Source organism: Triticum aestivum, chromosome 2A, assembly GCF_018294505.1.
Source record: "Triticum aestivum cultivar Chinese Spring chromosome 2A, IWGSC CS RefSeq v2.1, whole genome shotgun sequence".
NCBI classification, from domain to species: Eukaryota; Viridiplantae; Streptophyta; class Magnoliopsida; order Poales; family Poaceae; genus Triticum; species Triticum aestivum.
Genome location: NC_057797.1, coordinates 666,526,672 through 666,546,609, shown reverse-complemented (window position 1 = coordinate 666,546,609; position 19,938 = coordinate 666,526,672). Strand labels below are relative to the sequence as shown.

Sequence of the window (19,938 nt, the reverse complement as noted above, 5' to 3'; positions counted from 1 at the left end):
AGCCACAACCTATAGTATGACAGTCCACGCTTTCACATGGCTCTTATATTTCCAATGCCAAGCAGATGGACAGTTCTTCCACTTTTAGTGCATACAATCTATGCTACCAAGCATCCCCAGAAGCCCCTATCTACATTGATCGCCAACAGTCGGGTTGTATCTACAGCAGTTGGCTCTCTCAAGTATTCCGGGCCAAACAACACTACCACAGCCTTGCAAAACCTGTACATGGATTCTAGGCACGTGGACTCACTCATGCGAACATACTCATCAATCATATCACTAGGTATTCGGTATGCAAGCATCCAAATAGCTGTAGTGCATTTCTGATAAGAGGAGAAGCCAACCTTTCCCAAGGGCATCGTCCTTGCATACGGAATAATCATCGTACGCCACCCCCTCCCGAATATGATTGAACACATGTCTAGCCATCCGGAAGCGGCGCCGGAATAGCTTGTGTTTGAAAAGTGGGGAAGAGGACTTGAAGTAGTCTTCCCAGAGTAGGGAATGACCGCTCTCTCTCTCTATTCGGATTCAACACTGGAGCTGGCCTAGGATCGAGCCCTAAACATCGGCTGATGCCTAGCAATGTGGTCATGGACGACCAAAATAGCAACCAAAAACTCCTCATCATCCGGAGATGAATCATCCAAATCGCAAAATGAAGTTGTTGAAAAAGTATTCGTCTCCACTATCCATTTGTACCTTGCGGGCGAAACGTCGAACACCTTGCGAGCATGGTTGAAGAAGCAGGTCAGTGAAGAGCCCACGCCTCTCCTAGACCAGGCAGCAAGTCTGTCGGTGTGGAGGCGACTGTGGCGTTAAACGCCGAACGAGGAAGACGGGCTTGGAGCGTTGTAGGCGGTGGCGGAGGCGAGAGGGGTGGCGTGGTCGTGGGGGGGGGGGGGGGGGTGCTACAACGGCGGCGAAAACAGGCCCGGCTTGCCTGCAAGAGTGGCTGTTGGGATCAGCGTGTTGCTGGGTGAGGTTTGTAGGTGTAGGCGGCGGCCTGGGCAGCATCCAACCGGCCGGAACTGGGCGACGACAGCGAGGGTGGTGTGGCCAGGTGTCTTGGCTGTGGACGGGAGAGGAGGGGCATGTCTAATGTGCCACCGACTGGCGGGTCAGGGGGGAAAACAAGGGCGGGCATCGCGCGCGTCCACACCGACGCAAACCCGGCCCAAATTTAAACCAGAAACGGGTCACGCACGGACAAGAAGCAGACGCGTTGGGCCGTGGTTTGTGTCCGTTTTGATCCAAACGGACGTGAGCGGACAGAATGCGTCGGCGCGTTGGAGGCTCTTAGTCCTTGGGGTGCATCATCAGTTCGACTGACAGCAACCACCTCAACTCAGGTATGGCAATACTGTTCCACTAATTTTGTAGCATCGCGGCATTGCTCCTAGGGTTCTGGGATTCATACCGAAGCATTTTCTCACTAGTCGATGAGATGTGATCTCCACAAGGATTTGCAGTAATATCTCTTTCTCGTTTTTCATGCAGTGGCACCCGAACAGGCTAAAAATTTCCTGGACTTCACTCACATTTTTATTTTTGCATCAAAATACTTGTTGCTTCTCTGCATGTGTTATGTTTGAATGGCAGCCCAGTGTCGAATTTTTAGTAGCTTCCTGATAAGATTGTAAAAACGGAAAATATAAATAAGTTTTTTCTTGTAAAATTACCCAGGTTTAACATGATATGAAGCCCCCAAATTGCACTAAAGGATACTGTATCGATTTGTAGCAAAGCTCCTGAATTCCTGATGATTGCAGAGTGGTTGACTATTCTGGTGAAGGAGATTTTGTTAAATAATACTCGTAACTAGACCATGTCGGCGCGCGTTACTGCGCCCGTCTATTTTTTTTTACTCAAATGATTGTGATTTTTGTAAATATACGAGGCATAACAAGGAAGTAACTTGTAAAAAGGATTTCACCCCAATAGAAGAGTGGAACTAAAAAAACGATTTGTTTCATGATTCTTCATAAAGCTATAGTGCTCTTCACATTCTTTGTAAGAGTTTTTGCAGAATAGCAATTGAAAACATTAGTAAGAATTGTTTCAATCATAGCCTCATTTGGCCGTACATAGCCAGTGCTCTCATCTTCTTGTTGAGCTATATATATAATTTCTTCACTGATATATATCATCCTAAGCATAAAAAATGACATGTTACATGATCATCGCATGGATATGCAAATTAAGTAGCTATTGCTTAGAAGAATAAATGAACTTGTTATACTGCATTCCTAAAATGTAATACATGCATACTGTAATAAAAAAAACAGTCGCTTGCAGGAAATATCTGTAAAGACAGTCATAAGATGGATCTGGTACCAGAAAACTACAAATCACTTGCAGGAAAGGGTCGGGTAGGTGTATTCCAGACGTAATAATCATTGAAGATACATACTCTAAAAGTCTGCAACCTGTAATAACACACCCGAGTTACACATTATGAAGGCGAAGTGCATAGGTTCAATCTGAACAAATGATTTCCCTGAAAGATAAACCGAGGAAAGTACTTGGAGTATGGACATAGGATTTATCTCTTAGCAATTCCTTTTCATATATAAAAGAGAAAAGTCCTTCATTGCGCTTTAGGACCTGCAGTAACCAAAAACTATTGAGCCGGCGGTGTCTATATTGATACTCGCGTGTTGGCCTAAGATGACATTAAATTGATCTATGAGTAACATCCAGATCGAATATTTATTTGAATAGACAAAGATATTATAGCCAGGAAAGTCTAATTTGTCAATGTCATGGAAATTTATATTAAGGCTAACCAATCATACGTCTCTGCATAATCTTACTTCAGATCAGCGATTTTGTCGTCGGAGCAGTGGCCCTGCCTGTCTAGCTCTATCTAGCGAGGAACAGAAGCTCGTCTAGGATTATAAGGAATCCAATGGCCAAAGACATCCAAAATTTCAAATCCGACAGCTAGCCTGAGAGGGCTGGATTAATACGCGGTTTTAATATGCTTCAGAAAATCAAAGGTATATATAAATACTTCATAGTTGGTTTTTTATGTCTAGATTGACGTATTTTTCTGGTGTCTTGGAACAGTCCATGTGAAGATGTGTACATCGTATCAGCTAAAATAATTTGTACCACCCAGAAGACAAATAATACTTAATAGAGAACAAAAATAACATGTAATTAAACCGCAAGAAGTTACAAAAATAAAGCAGTCAATATGTGCAGGAATCTGTGCAATGTTTTGAAGGTAAATCTGCACTGAAGTGGAAATAGTGAAGCATTCCATGACCTCTCGGCAGATCAAAACCTATATTATCTTCCTTACACTCTTGCTTGGATCATTTAGTTCAGCACCTACAGGGTTACAATCTACACTACTTCCGCAGATGATTCCTAAGCATTTGAAATTGAAGGAAGAAACATATGCATATAATTTGACCATATACACGCAGTAGCTTCTGAAGGGCCTTCTTTTTTGGCAAGAAAGCTGCTGAAGAGCCCATAGTTTTCTAAATCTCTAATAATAGGTAGGCATACAATTTACTTTTAAAAGCACACTTAAGCGACTATAGTAGTGCCTAGTAATAATATGTGGTACAGTACAGCCACAACAACTGATCTAGTATCATAATACGGATCAGGTATTGTCTACAGAACACAAAAAGGAATCAGAGTTAGTGTATCCTCGCAGAAGATCATTGGACCAAAAGTGGAACTACTGTATTATAATATTAGAAGCAAAATACACATGACGCATTATCTGCAATACCCATGTGTCAGTTGCAGCGTCAGATCGCTAGTGGGAGGGGCTGACTGAGTCTTGCGGTGAGCGCCGCCGCTTAAAGTGGAGATCGACAAAAGAATACGCCGGTAGTGGCTGGGGAGGCCACGCACCATGACCGGCCGACACCTGGATCAATCGGCCCTCGGTTCACCCGCATCTAGCGCTTCCGCTTGATCCCCTCGAGCTGGATTCCCTCGCGAGTGGCACGAGGCGGTCGCCCACTTCGCCTGAATTGAGCGGCCGTGGCATCCGCCTTGGTTAGGGTTAGCGAGCACACCAATCGCCCAAGACTGATCGGTTCGATGCTTTTTGGACCGCTCACGGAATGCTCCTTCGCTATGTGGGCTGTTTGGCCCAATTAACCAGATTAGTCAGAAAAAGTTACGGGAGTAGCTGCCCTCACCGAGATGCGGCTTGCGGGGACGGGAGCTTTGCATCCAACGGCTAGAGATGGCCATAATGTGAAATCAGACGGCTCCGAAGGCTGATACCGTGAGGGAGCTTCTAAGGTGCCCAGTTTTAATGTCTTAAAATTGCAGTTGAAGGCGATGAGCCTGAGTCAATGAACTAAAGACTCTGACTCTTCTTTGAGAGTTTTTGCTCTAATGAAATGATTGCAATTTTCCTATACCATTACTGGTGATATCATCATGCAATACAACCCATATATAAAAGGTGAGCCAACGCCCCCTCCCATTGTTTTTTTTTTATTTATATTTTTACCAGTAGCATTATTGTAAATTTCCTAGACTATGACCAGTGCCATTGCCATATACTCCCTCCGTTCCTAAATATTTGTCTTTTTAGAGATTCAAATGGACTACCGCATACGGATGCATATAGACATATTTTAGAGTGTAGATTCACTCATTTTGCTCCGTATGTAGTCACTTGTTGAAATCTCTAGAAAGACAAATATTTAGGAATGGAGGAAGTAACTTATACGTAAAAGGTCAGCCAGTTGCCATTTCATTTTCTTTTTTCCATTTGTTTATATTTCTGTAACTTTGTTTAAGTGCAGGTCTTTCTTGTGTGCAGATTAGTATTAACACGTATCAATTCAAAACATTCGAAGGAAAAGAAGTATTGTGGGTATATGGCGACATTGCTTTTCTATATAAACACACATTGCAAGCAACTTGTTCCAGAGTTATACTTTACAGTTCGCTTATCTTTGCAGAATATATAAAAACGTCTCTATACAACTCTGTTCATCAAGAGGCCCAAGTTTCATCAGGTCTATTTTCCCTTCCTCATCATTTCCACAAACTCTTCATAGTCGATATTCCCATCCTGTGAGTTTAACAATGACAGGGGTTAAATATGTTCAGTTGGCACTAAAGTGGGACAAAATCGTTTCGAAAGAAAGATGAGGGGAAGAAAGCTCACTCTGTCTTTGTCAACTTCGTCCAATACTGCTTTAATATTTGCTTCATCACCCATTCCATACTCTGTCATGGCTTGTTCTAGTTCTTCTCTTGATATGTACCTACAGTTATTATTGTGCACATTGTCTATGATTAGTACCTGCTGACTGACGTTGTTCTCGGTGGATGGTGATAGTGAGCCACCAGCACACACACACACCCTCAATTTGGTAAGTCTGGTCCATAGCAAGCAGAAAATAATGCAAGAATGGCACGAATGAGTATTGTTAATTTTTATACATTCACTAGCACGATTGGTACTTAAATTGGCTTCACAAGTTTAGCGTTGGTTAATTGTATCCCCCTTAATTTATGGTGATGCATGCAAGATAAAGTATATTTATTGGTTAGCGAAATTAGAATTACCCGCTGTTATCTTTGTCAAAGTGTTGAAATGCGCGGAGCAAATCCTCCTCCTTTTCCACCTTATGTTTATTCATCATAGCAGTCAGGAATTCCGTGTAATCTATGCTGCCACTCTTGTCTACATCAACCTGAATCATAGCATGGTCAATGAAATCTTCATATACTTAGCTTATGGTGAAGGGTGAAACAAAAGAAAAATGATCTTACTGCTTCCATAAGCTTCTGAACCTCTGCCTCAGTAATCTTTGATCCTAACTTTGTTAAACCAATTTTCAGTTCTTCAACTGTGATGGTCCCACTCTTGTCTGTGTCCATGTTGTTGAACATCTGTTTCAGGCCCTTGATTTCCTCAGGTGACAGGTTCTCTGCAATTACCTTGAGATGAAATGCAAGAAGCAGCCTGTCAGCTCAATTATACCAAGATATAGTAGCAGCCATCTTTGTCAAGGACAATTCACCTTAAGCGCCAGTTGTTTTAGCTTGTTCATCGCCTTGAATTGCTTCATTCTTGACAGGACCGCGCTGTCGATAGGCCTGTCGGATGCACCGCCTTCTTTGAGCCATGGATGTTCTGCGCACGGACAAGCAGATTTATCGCAATGATGTAGTATAATCTATACAAATGCAGAAGAACTCTTCACTCATAACCAAACCCCAGATGGTGCACTTACCTAGGGCCTGTGCTGCCGTGATACGCCTCTTGGGATCTCTGTTTAACATTTGTCTGATAAGATCCTTTGCGCTTTCAGATATCGTCGGCCAGGGGCTGCTACTGAAATCAAGTTGACCCACCAGTATAGCATCAAATATGCCCTTCTCAGTTTCTGCTCAGATTTGCAAATTGCAAGATTTAGCCCTGTGATATGCACAATGTAGTATGTGTGTCTGAAGATGGATGGATACTTACCTGCCCAGAAAGGCGGTGAACCGCATAAGAGAATGTACAAGATCACTCCAGCGCTCCAGACATCGATTTCTCTCCCATAATTCCGATGCAGTACTTCTGGCGCCACATAGTATGCACTTCCCACAATGTCCTTGTACACCTTTCCTGCATTTTTTGAGGGAAAAAATGCTATATATTTGTATCTTATATGCAATGTTGGACTGAATCGTCTATCTGAATTATCCTCTCCTCTGTTGCAACTTGCAACAATGCATTCTGCATTGATTTATGCTTGGATAATACTATATGTTCGTGTTGCATTGAGACTGTGCTGTAAATCATGTCATGTGTGGGAGTGGGATCATGGAAAAGTTTGTGGCATGGTGCTGGCTGACCTTCTTCGATGAAGACGGAGAGGCCGAAGTCGATGGCCTTGAGCGGGGCGTCGTCGGCGGGGCTGGCGAGCAGGAAGTTCTCGGGCTTGAGGTCCCGGTGCAGGACCCCCATGAAGTGGCAGACGTGGACGACGGTGAGGATGTCCCTGCAGACGGCGGCGGCCTGGCGCTCGGAGTAGCTCCCCTTGGCGGTGATGCGGTCGAAGAGCTCCCCGCCGGAGCAGAACTCCATGACGAGGTGCACGCTCTCGGCGTCCTCGAAGGCGCCCCGGAACTCGGCGATGTTGGGCTGGCCGCTGAGGTGCTGCAGGATGGTCACCTCCCGGCGCATGTCCTCCACGTCGGCGCGCCGCACCAGCTTGCGCTTGGACACCGACTTGCAGGCGTACTTGAGCCCCGTGGCGCGCTCCGTGCACAGGTACGTCGTCCCGAACTGCCCGCTCCCGAGCTTCCGCTCCAGGTTGTACAGCGCGCGCACGTCCGCCATGGGCCGCTGCAGCACCGGACCGATCTCGCCGACGGGCACCTTCCGGGACAGCGACCCGGACAGGAAGCTCGGCAGGGGCGGCCGGCCGGACGGCCTGGGCGGCGGCTGCGGCTTTGGGAACGTCGGACGCCGCGACGCCGTGGACGGCGGCCGCGGCGGCTTGCCGGTGCCGTACCCGGCGGGCGGCGGCTGCTCGCCGAACGACGGCGGCGGCCGCTCGAAGGACCCCGACGAGATGGGTATCTCGTACGTCTTGGTGAAGCAGTTGCCCATGGCTACAGTTTCCTCCCTCCTCCTCTCTCGCTCGCTCTCTCGGTCGCCCGTTCTTGGAGGAACCGAGAGCGAAAGGGATGGGGGTTTTGAAGCGGGGGTTATCCGCGGGACGGCGCGCCGGAGCTGTGCTTGGCGTGGGCGGATGGATGCCGGCGATGATGCCTGTCCCGTCCCCGCGTTCGCTTTTGGTCCGGGGTTTGAGCTTTATGCGCTGTTTGGTTCTCGTGGGAGGGAAAGAAAAGATTCAAAGGGAGGGGCTAATCAAGCCTCGGAATCACGCTATCTTATGCTCAGTGATTTTATTCGGCGTCGGTGAAGCAGAAACAACGGCGCGCAGCCGCTCTGTTTCGCCTTGCTCTGTTTTCTATCGAAGAAAACGCGTGGATGTCGATGTGGCCTTGATCGGATGATCGAGTTTGCAGAACCTTTGCCTTTTGTAGTGAAACCGAACTTCACTTTTCAGAGGTTTTGGGTTGATAACAAGTGGCCACGCATGGCACGTGGTAAATACTCCGAGTAGAACCTAGCATCCAAGAGCATCTTTCTCGTATCCCCAACCCATTAAGGTTCAAGTCCTAATACTGACATTCTTTCTAGATTTATTTTAGGATTTTCGACGATGCGCTTTCAGTGGGTGAAGACGTTTCCATCGACGACGAAGCGCCCACGGTGACTTCGCAAATTTCAAGATGATATGCCGGCTCGAAGGTGCTCATAAGAGTAGATTGTGTATGTGTGCGTTTATATGGGTGAGTGTATGGACATAAGTATAAGCGGTTGCGTCTATACTGTGTTAAAAAAAGAGCATCCGTCCATTATCGGCCCAAAAGGATTGGGCAGTTGCCCGGTCATGACTTTCCTACCCAACTGGACCTGTCAAATTCAACCCAAATGTTCGGGTTGTCCGGCACTACCCATACCCAGCCCGTATGGGGACGGATACAGGGATGCCTGGATGTGCTCGCCACGTAGGTTGTGGCCCACTATGGCCCGCCACGACTCCATAACAACCCCATCCCCGTCGAACAAAACCCTAATTCTCAGTCCGCTCCGCTCTCACTTAGTTCCCTCCCCTTCACGTGCCCTTTCCTCTAACATGGCAAGCTCCGGCAGCGAGTTCAATCCCATCGACCGGGACGGCCTCATGAAGGAGGAGGGCTCCGACAATGAGACGTCGGGCGACGAGGAGCTTGCGCTCTGCATTTCCATTGAGCAGTCCCGGGTGGACACTGGCAAGAGCTCAAGCTTCGCGCCATTTGCGTCGTCGCCAGTGGATCGCTGCGGCAGTGCGACCCAGCGCGGTGGCCCAGCCAACTGAAGTATGTCAGCCCTGACTTAGCTTTTCTAGTGGCTTTTTGGCATTGAAATTTTTATAGATATGATGGATTTTGTATGATGATTAACTTGAAGAACAAATCTTCTCGTACTCTTGAGCCCCTCTTAATAGTGCGGAATCCGTATAACTCAAGAGCCGAACATGAAATCTATGCTTTATCACCTTCAAAACATATGTCTCGAGTCTCAATTTGGGATGGGAGGGAGGAGGGGTCGACAATCCTCGATACCTTTTGCATAAGGTGCTAAAACCTGATAATTCACTTAGCTAACACATCGGTTTATATAATTGTGTGTCATCAACACGAAATGTCATTAGGGGCCTACATGCACTTTCAGGAATATGATGACTTTTTTTTGCGGGTGAGGAATATGATGACTTGACGACGATGGGAGACATACGTGGGCAGTGGGCTGGTCCGTGGGCTCAAATGCTCAGTCATGAGTGGGCTTTTGCTAAATCAATACATAATATTCACCTTTTTTTTCTTCTGGAAATTATAGGTGGGCCGAGGCCCACCCTGCCTACATGCTAGGTCCGCCATGGCACCATCAAACTGCGAGAGCTATATCTCGCTTATAGCGAGACGGTATGAACTCTCGCCAGAATCGCCTACAGTAATGGGCCGACCCATAATAGCATACTTAAAATAAATAGAGTAGAAAAAGCGAGCACTCATGGATGGATCCAGGATCTCCTGGTTGCTACGTAGCCCTGCTAGCCACTGAGGCATCGTCAGGTTGGTGTTATCTTTACTTCTAATGTTTGAGTTGGCTGAATAATACGGTTTATTTTCGTCCCACCACTTTCAATCGTTTTTTTGCTGTGTTTTTTTCGTCTCCCTTCCCACCACCACTCTTCACGTTGGTTTATTTTTCTCTTCATTTTTTTAGCAAAGCAACACTTTCCTAACGTACAAAAAATCACGGACTAAACTTTCCTAATTTATTCAAATCAATCAATATCTCTTATTAATGCAATTTATTTTAGAAAACAAATAACATATTTTCTGAAAACAAATAACGAGTTTTCTGGAAACAAATAAACTCGTCATGAAAGCATTTATGTACATATTTAATTTGTTATCTATTTCATGATTTTTTGTCGTTCTTTTTCGTCACACCAACACCCTCGTCCACGGGTTGTTTCATCCTATTTGACAAGCCAAGCAGCCCTCATCCACGGGTTGTCGTTTCTTTTCATTCGACTCCCGCGCCCCTCGATTCTCCTCCGATTACTTTCCAATTCTTCTTTACATTCTTTCCCTTTCATCACCGAGAGGACAAAGAGGATATGAAAGAAAATCAGAATTGGGCTCGCTAGCAAATGCATTACGTTGGTTGTATCCCGCCGGCCCCACCACCAAAACCTAACACCGCCTCGCCCCTGCTCACCCCGTGGCCGCCGCCGCCACCCGCCTCCCTCAGCCTGACACCGCTCCCAAACGCCTTCCTCACCACGACCGACACCACCTGCAGGTTGCACGACGGCGCGCCTGGCTTACCTTCATCTACGTTGCCCGCCGCAGCCCATGCGCGGCCTGGCTCGACCTTGGCCGACGCACTCTACCACGACAAGCTGCGGCTCGGGAAGGACTTGGGCGCAGGGGGCGCAGGGGCAGGCGGGCAGCGGCGGTACCGTCGCAGGGCCTTAATGTGGAAAGCCTCAAACCCTTAAATTCTTATAAATAATTGTTCTTTTTACAGTTTACGAACAAAAAATCACGTAGACTAGAATCCCTTAACTCTCAAACCCTTATTTTTTAAGGGTCCAACTCTCAAACCCTCTCCTAACCTTAAAAAGTAAGGGTTGGGGAGCAAAACTACCCCAACCTTCATTTGGCGGTTATCCCCGCGCGGGAGGGAAAAATCCCGCGCCCACGCCCGCGTCAGCCGCTGCTAGTCGCCCCCGCCGCCGCCGGCCGCCCCGTCAACCTCCCGCACGCCCACGCCCGCCCCGCTCCCAGCCGCCGGCCTCTCCTCCACCTCCTCCCGGCCGCGGCCGTGCTCGCCCCGCCCCCGGCCGTCGCCATCCGTCCCGCCGCCCGCGCCGCTCGCCGCCCCGCCGACTTCTACTCCCGCGCGTCTGCCCGCCGCCTTCGGCTCCCGCCCGCCGTCTCCGCCTCCCGCCCCCGGCCTCTCCTCCTCCCGCGCCCCTCTGCCTCCGCGCCCTCCGCCTCGACCCGCCGCCACCGCCCTCCGGCCCGTGCCCGCTCCGCGCCCTCCGCCTCGACCTGCCGCCACCGCCCTTCGGCCCGTGCTCGCTCCCGCGCCCTCCGCCTCCCGCCCTCCGCCTCCCGCCCTCCGCCCCCGCGCCGCCCTCCGCCCGTCGTGCACGAGGTGCTCGACGGTATGCCCGCAACGACAACGTCATTCATGAGGAATATTCCGTTATAAGAGTTGGGTTTGAGGGTTCTAATCTTTGCCCCTGTTTTTCAACCCGTAAAAGTGCATAAAAAGACCATTTTTGAACCCTTAAAACGCTAGTGAGGGTTTGAGGGTTTGAGAGTTCTACTAAACATGCTCTAATCCCAGATCACGTATGAGCCGGACGGGCACTTCCAGATCACCCTCCACGGCGAGCCCAACGTAAGTGGCGCCCTCTCCCTTCGTTATCCCACACATGTTAACCCCTCGTGGTCAAGGTGGCGGCGTCGGCAGGTCACGTGTACGCCGATGAGAGCAGCCATCCGATTATGTGAAGCCACCCCATGACTCCCTCCGCTCTCTGACCATTGCTACGATGGAAAATTGGAAATACATCAGTGCGGAGTGCCCTCGCTGCCATCAGATGCACTAGGCGTCAAAGCCGTCAATTGTGTTCTAGCCTCACATGTATGCAAGCTGCTTCACAAAAGGCTCCACCTACAATCTTCTTGAATTTTTCACTGTATGAAGATGAATGAATAATATACCTGTTGGGTGACGTGCAGATGCTATGAACTCTACCAGCTCTATAAATTCGCATGTTGTGTTAGTGCATTCTAATTTGTTTGGTACATATGCTGCAATGAACTCGTAGCCACAAGCTTTCCCTTCTCTTTAGCATTGCTTTTCAACTACAATTGACAAAGGAGCATTGGCGACCTCAGGGAGTTGGGTGCCAAGGTGGAGTTGCGAAGTTGTTCATCCGGAAGGTCGTCTTCTCCAAGGCCTCCCTAGCCTTGGTACAGGACCGCTCCATCAAGGTATCTACCCACGTTTTCCAATTACCAAACTTATCCTTTCATTTTGGCTAGAGGACAATAGCTTTGTCTTAATTATTTGAATTCATTAAATAAATCTTCTTTGTTCGCGTTGAATCTATGAAGACTCCCATAGAGCAATGTCGTCTTCATCAGGCTGCAATTATATGCTAGGGGTGGTCAAACTGAAAAGTTCAGGGAAGATTCAGACTGCATGTGGTAGTGTTGAACATTGTTTTGCCGTTCATCGAATGTGGTAGTGCGTATAAGGTTATAGCCTCGGGTTAAACTGAAAATCTATCTGCAATTTGGTTTTACAATGTCTAAGTGTTAATGATGTCTAGAATTGCTGCAGATTAATTATTTATTATGGATTTATGGTACAATGTAGTGGTGCATTTATTATCTGGCACTGAGTAATTAACTAAACATTATTTTGGTGTTCGTCGATTGTGGCATTGCGTAGGCATTGTTACAGCTTCAGTTTATACTGAAAATTATCTAAAATTTGGATTTAGAACGTCTAACTTGAATGGTGGTTAGCTTCGGTTGCACCTGAAATACCTAAGATCACACTAATTTTTTTTTTTACAAAACCTCTCGTAGCTGAGTTGAATTTCACTTTTGTTGGTTTAGAAGACGGAAACTTAGCCTTGCCTTAAATTTCTGAAAAGATGGAGTATATTTTTTGTTTACTAAAAAAATGAACTGACTTTTAACAGCTGGGGGTGATGTGATTTTTTTTTCAACCGTGTTAACGTATACTTTTGGAATGTAGAATGGAACTATATCTGTTTGTTCAACCAGAGAGAGGAGCTGTTTTTCAACCGCATTAGTGTATACTTTTGGAATGAAAAATGGAACTATATCTATTTTTAATCTTTTCCAATACTGGAAGATGAAAATTTTATACTTTTGGATGCGCCGTGATTTTTTCTGGCTAGCGTTGCAATGCATTGAACCTGATCATCTCTGATTAGTGTTTCCCTACTTCTTGAAGGGTAAAACATTGAGTGGCAATACCAAATGTGTATCCATTGCAACTTGGAGGTACGGCGTAGTGATTAGCAGCATGAAGTGCTGACCACGTCGCGCGTGCGTGTGTGTGTGCGCGCGCGCGTGTTGTGTGTGTTGTTGGTACAGTATGCATTTTTTGGCCTGAATTGCGGAACTAACTTAGATTTCCTGGTTGTTGTTTTTAGTATAGTATACCCTTTTTTGGGCTTGAATTCTAAACCTTACTGATTTTTTTTTTTTGTTGTTGTTGTTGTTGTTGTTGTTGTTAGTGTAGTATACAGTTTTTTGGCCTGATTTGTTAACCATATCCGGGTATTGATTTTCTGCAATCAGTGATGCACTCATGGTCATGTGTATTTGATAGTCTACTTTACTTATATATTTAGTTGTTTTTATCAGTATCCACCCGTAGGTTAGTTAACTGAAATTTGTTGGCAGTGGTTCATTATGTTTTCACTGCTATATTGAAGCAGTCGATCAAAACTTTTAAAAACAATTAGCTCTTGAGTAATTAACTAAGACTTGATGGTTGTGTTATTATTATAGTATAAACATTTTTTGGCCTGAATTGCAAATCTGATTGAAATTTCCTGGTTTTGTGTTAATCTTATTATGGTATACTATTATGCCGGCGAGCTTTTTGTTAGTGCTTTTTTTTTTTCATGTCCTTGCTAAACTGTTGGTACTCTCTGCAATATGAAATGTTTCTGCGTGTTAGTTAAGTACCAGGGCAACCATAAATGATGCTCCTTCCTTTCGTTGAGCTGCCTTACTGTTATGCCGTCTAGCCTTTTGTTAATATTCACACTGGAATTCTCAATTCTGGAACACGTGAACTCTTTGTCTCTTTCCTGTGACCTGTTTCACATCTACTCCTGCTTGTAAGAAACATTATAGTCTATTCTGTGCTATATAGGAAAAATATACATAATTGGTTCTCTTCTACATGCTTTCCTTAATGAATACACTTGGTTCACAAAAGCATTAGGATAATTAGCTGAACAAGTTTTGCCTATTTCTGTATTTTGCATCTCCCCTGATTATTTCCTGGTACTTGTTAATTTGTTCAGATTACTTAGCTTCGTTCAACTGCTATGTTGCTCAGCTGAGTTCATATTGTACCTCATGACATGGGCTGCAACTGGTGCTAGGGTTTGATTGTTGGATGGAACAACACAAAGAACGTACATTATTAATTACTCCAGCCACATGAAAGCAGGCAGGCACGGCGCCGTCTGTGTGGCCTGATTAGCGATTAACCACACGTATGGTCTACATGAATATATATATGTGTCCCCACATATTCTTGATTAGTTCGTTACTATATAAATAGATTATTAATTGGTCTATCAGTTTGTTTGATGTTACGAATGAAAAGAAAATTACTGGGGTGTCATTGCATGGAATTAATATCGTGGCAATGGTCATGCAGTCAAAACAAATATTTTCCTTCAACACGTATTGGATCCGTCTTCTCCATGAACAGATTTGAACAAAGGATAGTTTTTAGCACTATTTTTCTTTTCTTTGTTGGCATGAGTGTCTGTCTTATCAAATTATACATCACAAAATTACTGTTTTGGTGTATGAAAGTCGTACACTCTATTTATGTGCCCCAAAAGTGAATAAAAAATAATCAAGAACCGTATGGAGAAGCACTGATGTGTTTTAGACTTGTAAAGACCATTTTATTTCTATAGAAATGATACCCTCTTAGTGCAGATTAGTAAACATGATTAAATGTGCTTTTGATCTTGAATTTGTAAAGTATAGTATTGTTTCTCATGTATGCCATCTTTTGATGCATTTGATTTTTGTTCTCTCGATCTATTGTCTGGTGCAGTAGTAGTCAACAAGAGATAAAGGTCTCAAAGAGCTATCTAGCATCTCAATAGGCCATTCAAATTAGCCCCATAGAAAAATCACTTTTAATATGCCTATTGCCTAATATGGACCCTTGGCTAACTTATCATGTGTTTGTATTGGAGTTGACCCTCCTGTGTTTTTCATTCTCATTCATCATAGACTTGGCAATTCCATTCAAGTGTTAGAAGTGTATTGCTTTCACTTATTAGGCGAGTAGGATCCTTCATGCCTCTAGCCGTTTTATCCAACTAGCTACATGCTCGTGCGTTGCTACGGCCGACAATGCTCTTGTGTTGCTACGGACGACAATGCTCGTGTGGCCGATGGGACGCCGGGATGATGGGTGACAAGGTGAGGTTTCTTGGACCTTCTGCCAGGTGATGATGGAGGGGACTGGTAGGTTGTGGAGATGTAGGGGCGACGACATGGAGTACATGAGATGGGATGGCAGTAGATAGACGCGGCATGATTTCTTTCCTCGTGAGAGAAGAGAGACGAGAGTGAATCTGTGCAGTAGGAGTGAATGGAAGGAGTGGGCAATGAGTCGAAGCGTTGCAGATATGTTGGGTAAGGAAACCATACATGGAAAAAATGAAAGAAAACCCAAAACAAAAACGAAAGAGATGTTAGCTTTAAGCATTAATAACGGACACGACGGTGTATCAATTGCATCCCCAACAATGGCCATCATATTTTTTATTTTTGTTTTGTGGTAATGGATGACATTCAACTGTATATATTACAATGTGGCAATGGCTCTGGAGACATCAAATATGCCTTCTCGGGAGGCGTCATGGGTGGCGCACGCCAAGTCCACCCTTGATGGCAGTAGCGGATGGAACACGCGGAAGGGGATCAATGCGGAGAACAGGGTGGTTGGTGAGGACCTCCTCCTTCGCGGTCCATGCGGAAGTAGGATGTGAAGGAGAGAGGATGCCATGACGAAGGTGAGGTGGATGTCATCCGATTATAAAGAAGAGGGCTCAAGCGAGAAATATCTCGGTATGGTGGGAAACCGAGCCAGAAGGGGACGGTCTGGCATGAAAAGAGAAGGGTGCGTCGTGGGATGGAGTTTTGGGTTGTGACTATATATTGAAGATAACATGGCGGATAGTCCGGCAACCACATTTCTCCCTAGACATAGGCTGGATTGGTGGAGCACGGACTCTCAAGACAGGTGGATTTTGGGGAGCCCGCTACGTACCCGTTTGATGTCAAAACAAGGCTGAACTTATAAGGGAGAAATGAGCTTGAACCTTGTATACAATCTTAGTCATTTATTTGATTCACTTATATTCATTGGTAGCTCGTAGCAACGCACGGACATTCTACTAGTATTAGTACGGCACGACCAACTTGAAGGAAAAGAGTCGGTTTTTCACTGGTTTTGCGGTTTTTTTCATCGGTTTTCTTTCGTTTCTTTCTTTGTTTTTACTGTTTTTCTCTTCTCTTTTATTTTTCTTTCTTGCTCTTTGGTTTTCTTTGTTTCTTTCTCGTGTTTTTTCTTGTTCTTTGGTTTTCTTTGTTTCTTTCTCGTGTTTTCACAGGCTTTTTTTATTTTCTTTCTTTTTCTGTGGTTTTGTTTGTTTCTTTTCTTGTTTTTCATTGGTTTTCTTTTGTTTTCTCTCGGGTTTTCACTGTTTTCTATACACATTTTTGGTACATATCTAATACAATTTCAAATACAGTTTTATTTTTTTTAAAATACAAGATTAACATTTATTGAATACGTGGTTAACATTTTTTCCATAAATATTTAAATTTTAAAATGCTTTATTTTTTTATATATTATATTAACATTTTCTGAATACATGGTCAGCTACTTTTATATACACATTTAACATGTTTTTGAAATGCTTGACTATCATAAATACAAGTTTAACATATTTTGAATACATGGCCAGTATTTTTCTATACACATTTAATATTTTTCAAATCCTTGATTAAAAGTTTCAAATGCCAAATTAACAGTTTTTTAGTACATGTTCAACATTGTTTCTATACACATTTAACATTTTTTTCAAATGCTTGATTAACATTTTCTGAATACAAGTTTAAGAATGTTTGAATACATGGTCAACATTTTTTCTATATAGATTTAACATTTTCAAATGCTTGATTAACATTTTTCAAATACTTGTTTAACATTTTTTCAAATGCTTAACATTTTTTATATACATGATCAAATGTTTTCACACATTGTATTTTTGTAATTTGTATACATTATTCGTATACATGAGAAAAAATTTCTATATACACATTTAACTTTTTTTCAAATCTTGGTTAAGATTTCTTTAAAATGTTTTAAGTAAAGTGTTTTTTGTAATATATTTATTTACATTATTTGGAAGTTAATTAAAAAAAGGTAGAAAAAACAAGAACAAAAAACATGAAAACCCCGCAAAAAAGCGAGGCTGTGGATCTCGCACTTGCTAGGAGCGAGGTATAACCGCCCCCCCCCCCCCCCCAACAAACTCCCCTTCCCCCGCTAAAAAAAACCAACCCCCCTTCCCTAAAAAAAATTCCACGAACTCCTACAAGTCTTGCTTTCACCAAAGAGACAGACACCAGTTTCTGTGAAGCTCAGCTAAAAAAAGTGCATTAAACTCAGTAAAATGGCTAAAACAAAGTTTATGTGAAGCTTAGTCAGCACTCAACAAAAACAAGAAGGGGCATGTGATGTGAAACTTGCAGTCAAAGTTAAGGAATCACCTTGTGTGACGCCACTTGTTTAGCAAGATTACCAGCTCCATTTAACCAATTACAAATGACGGCGATCATCTTGCTTGTTGGCACAGACCCCAGACCCGGTCTTATTCTTTGCCACAAGCTTCAGAGTACCTTTATCTTCCCTCCTTTGGCCACATTAGTTTACAAGGCATTGAGTCAACCAACGACACATAAAAAAGCACAAGCTGCAAAACCTACGGCCGGCCGGCGATCGCTGGTTGAGAAGAGTAGACGGCCCGCAACGGGACCCAACCCCCAACCTATCATTCTCACATCCACTGTAGCTCATATGACTTCTGACTTGAGACTAGGTTTGCTCCCAGTAGGTGACGCAGGACCCCGCACCCGAAGTGCGTATATATGAGGTGACCCCGCGCGTCCCTGTTGCGCCTCAGTCGTCCCAACACTCAACCTAGGAAGAAGAAGAGGAGGGACGCTAAGTTGCAGCCACCAAATCGGCGATCCTGGGAGGGAAGATGGCGTTCAGCATCACCAGGAAAGAGATCGAGGGGTTCTGGAGGAGGAAGGAGGAGGAGCGCCGCCTTGCCGCCGAGAAGGAGGCCGCCAGAGCCAAAGCCAAGACGCTCAAGGTCAGACCCCTGCTTTTGTTCAACTGTAACTTCTTTCTCCATTATCTGTTCAAGAAGGCAACAAAAAAGCTCTGTTATATCATTTCTCTTATTTGTTGCGATCATGAAACTTCTGGCTTTGATTTTGAAAGGCATCTAGTTAACACTGTTTTGGAGAATTTTTGGAAAGCAGATGGAGGATTATATGCTGTTCGAGCAAATGATAAGGGAGATTCTCGAGGAGGGGAACGAAGGTGACAAGGGCATCAACGACAACAGAATGATGGTGGCAGCTTCCAGCAGGGTCGCCGAATTACGGATTGGGATCAAGCACTGGTAACCCCTTCTCACAAGACAACTTTCCTGTAGCAATTCTAGCACCGAGAGTGCGACCTTTTTCTCTTCTGATGAAAAGTACTTTCAGCCAATTTTTTCTGAAACTGTATACTGGTATAGCCAGTGCGATGTGGAAAACAATCTGTATCCCACCCCATCCATCCAATCCTTTCCCGTAGTTGGAAGCCCTGTCACAGCTCACAATGCCGTACTAGTAGCACAATAACGTATGGCCAAGAAGCATACGACATAGGTGGTGGAAAACAAAAGGCATTACGGGCCATACTCATACTACAAGCAAGCATACACGCTAGCTAAAATTTATTTCTGGTGGAATCTATCTTCTTACACATGCTTAGCGTCCACGGAGAAGCTTCTTAGTGCCATATTTAATTAGGCGGTGGTACAAATTTGTGGATTATGATATGACAGACCCGCCATCTTCTCCGACTGGGTGCAGGTGGAAGAAAAGCACCTATGCTTATCTGAATGAGCCGGCAGTGACGGCATCGATGGATGACAAGGGAAGAAACAGACGCGCCGTCACTTATATTCCGCAGGACAGATGCCTCAAAGCCCGCTCGTCGATTCCTGCTTCATTTGTCATCTTTTAGGTGCTCTGTATTCATTCATGACGGAACAAGCTGAGGCATATCTATATGTATATATGCATCAGCTGTTGTGACAAGGACGGAATAATTTATGTTGTGTATAAGTTTGTCTGAATGCTGTACTTATATCAAATTATTAAGTGGAAGACCGTGTTGCTTGGTGCATTGCGTCAATTTTTTATCTTACTTTTTGGTCTGGTGATTGGTGTGTGGTTTAACCACAACAAAAGTGAAAGTAATGCATGCGCTGACAGTCACTTGGCTGCTTCTTAAACTGCCATCACCCGAAAATTTAAAACTGCAATCGTCCTGGGTGCAAAAGATAAAATTAAATGCCCAACAATGCCCTGAGCAACAAGGTTTTCCACTGAATTTGATGAGTGGAGTGGCGGTGTGCTAGACCATGGATGGCGGTAGCACCGGGAGCATGACGAAGGTGAGATAGACATGGGTGAGGAAGAAGGTGAGATTTTAGTTCATAATAGACCCGGGCATTCATTGATATGTCCAGTTTTAAAAAGCCTGACCCCAGACTCCGGAGTTCGCGTGGAAGAACTAAAATAGAGAAAGGTCTGTCTAGGTCACATTTAGATGTGCTCTAGTCATTGCACATTTAAATGACTCAATCAACTTAGAAAAATAAAATAAATAAAAGCATGGTGTTCCACCCGCACGTGTACTGT

General features: G+C 44.7%; 2 protein-coding genes across 2 annotated transcripts; one reads left to right on the top strand and one right to left on the bottom strand.

The window, feature by feature from the left end:
• Positions 1 to 4,856: 4,856 nt before the first annotated feature.
• LOC123190076 (calcium-dependent protein kinase 12) lies at positions 4,857 to 7,769 on the bottom strand. The gene is made up of 8 exons (XM_044602643.1): positions 6,847 to 7,769; positions 6,473 to 6,616; positions 6,237 to 6,389; positions 6,024 to 6,136; positions 5,773 to 5,940; positions 5,566 to 5,693; positions 5,162 to 5,261; positions 4,857 to 5,065 (listed from the first exon to the last, which is right to left on the bottom strand). The coding sequence occupies exons 1-8, from the start codon at positions 7,604 to 7,606 to the stop codon at positions 5,012 to 5,014; spliced, it is 1,620 nt and encodes a 539-aa protein (XP_044458578.1). The 5' UTR covers positions 7,607 to 7,769; the 3' UTR covers positions 4,857 to 5,011.
• A 10,206-nt stretch (positions 7,770 to 17,975) lies between these two features.
• On the top strand, positions 17,976 to 19,420 carry LOC123185848 (uncharacterized). The gene is made up of 3 exons (XM_044597664.1): positions 17,976 to 18,329; positions 18,502 to 18,644; positions 19,105 to 19,420. The coding sequence occupies exons 1-3, from the start codon at positions 18,216 to 18,218 to the stop codon at positions 19,256 to 19,258; spliced, it is 411 nt and encodes a 136-aa protein (XP_044453599.1). The 5' UTR covers positions 17,976 to 18,215; the 3' UTR covers positions 19,259 to 19,420.
• The last annotated feature ends 518 nt before the right edge of the window (positions 19,421 to 19,938 follow it).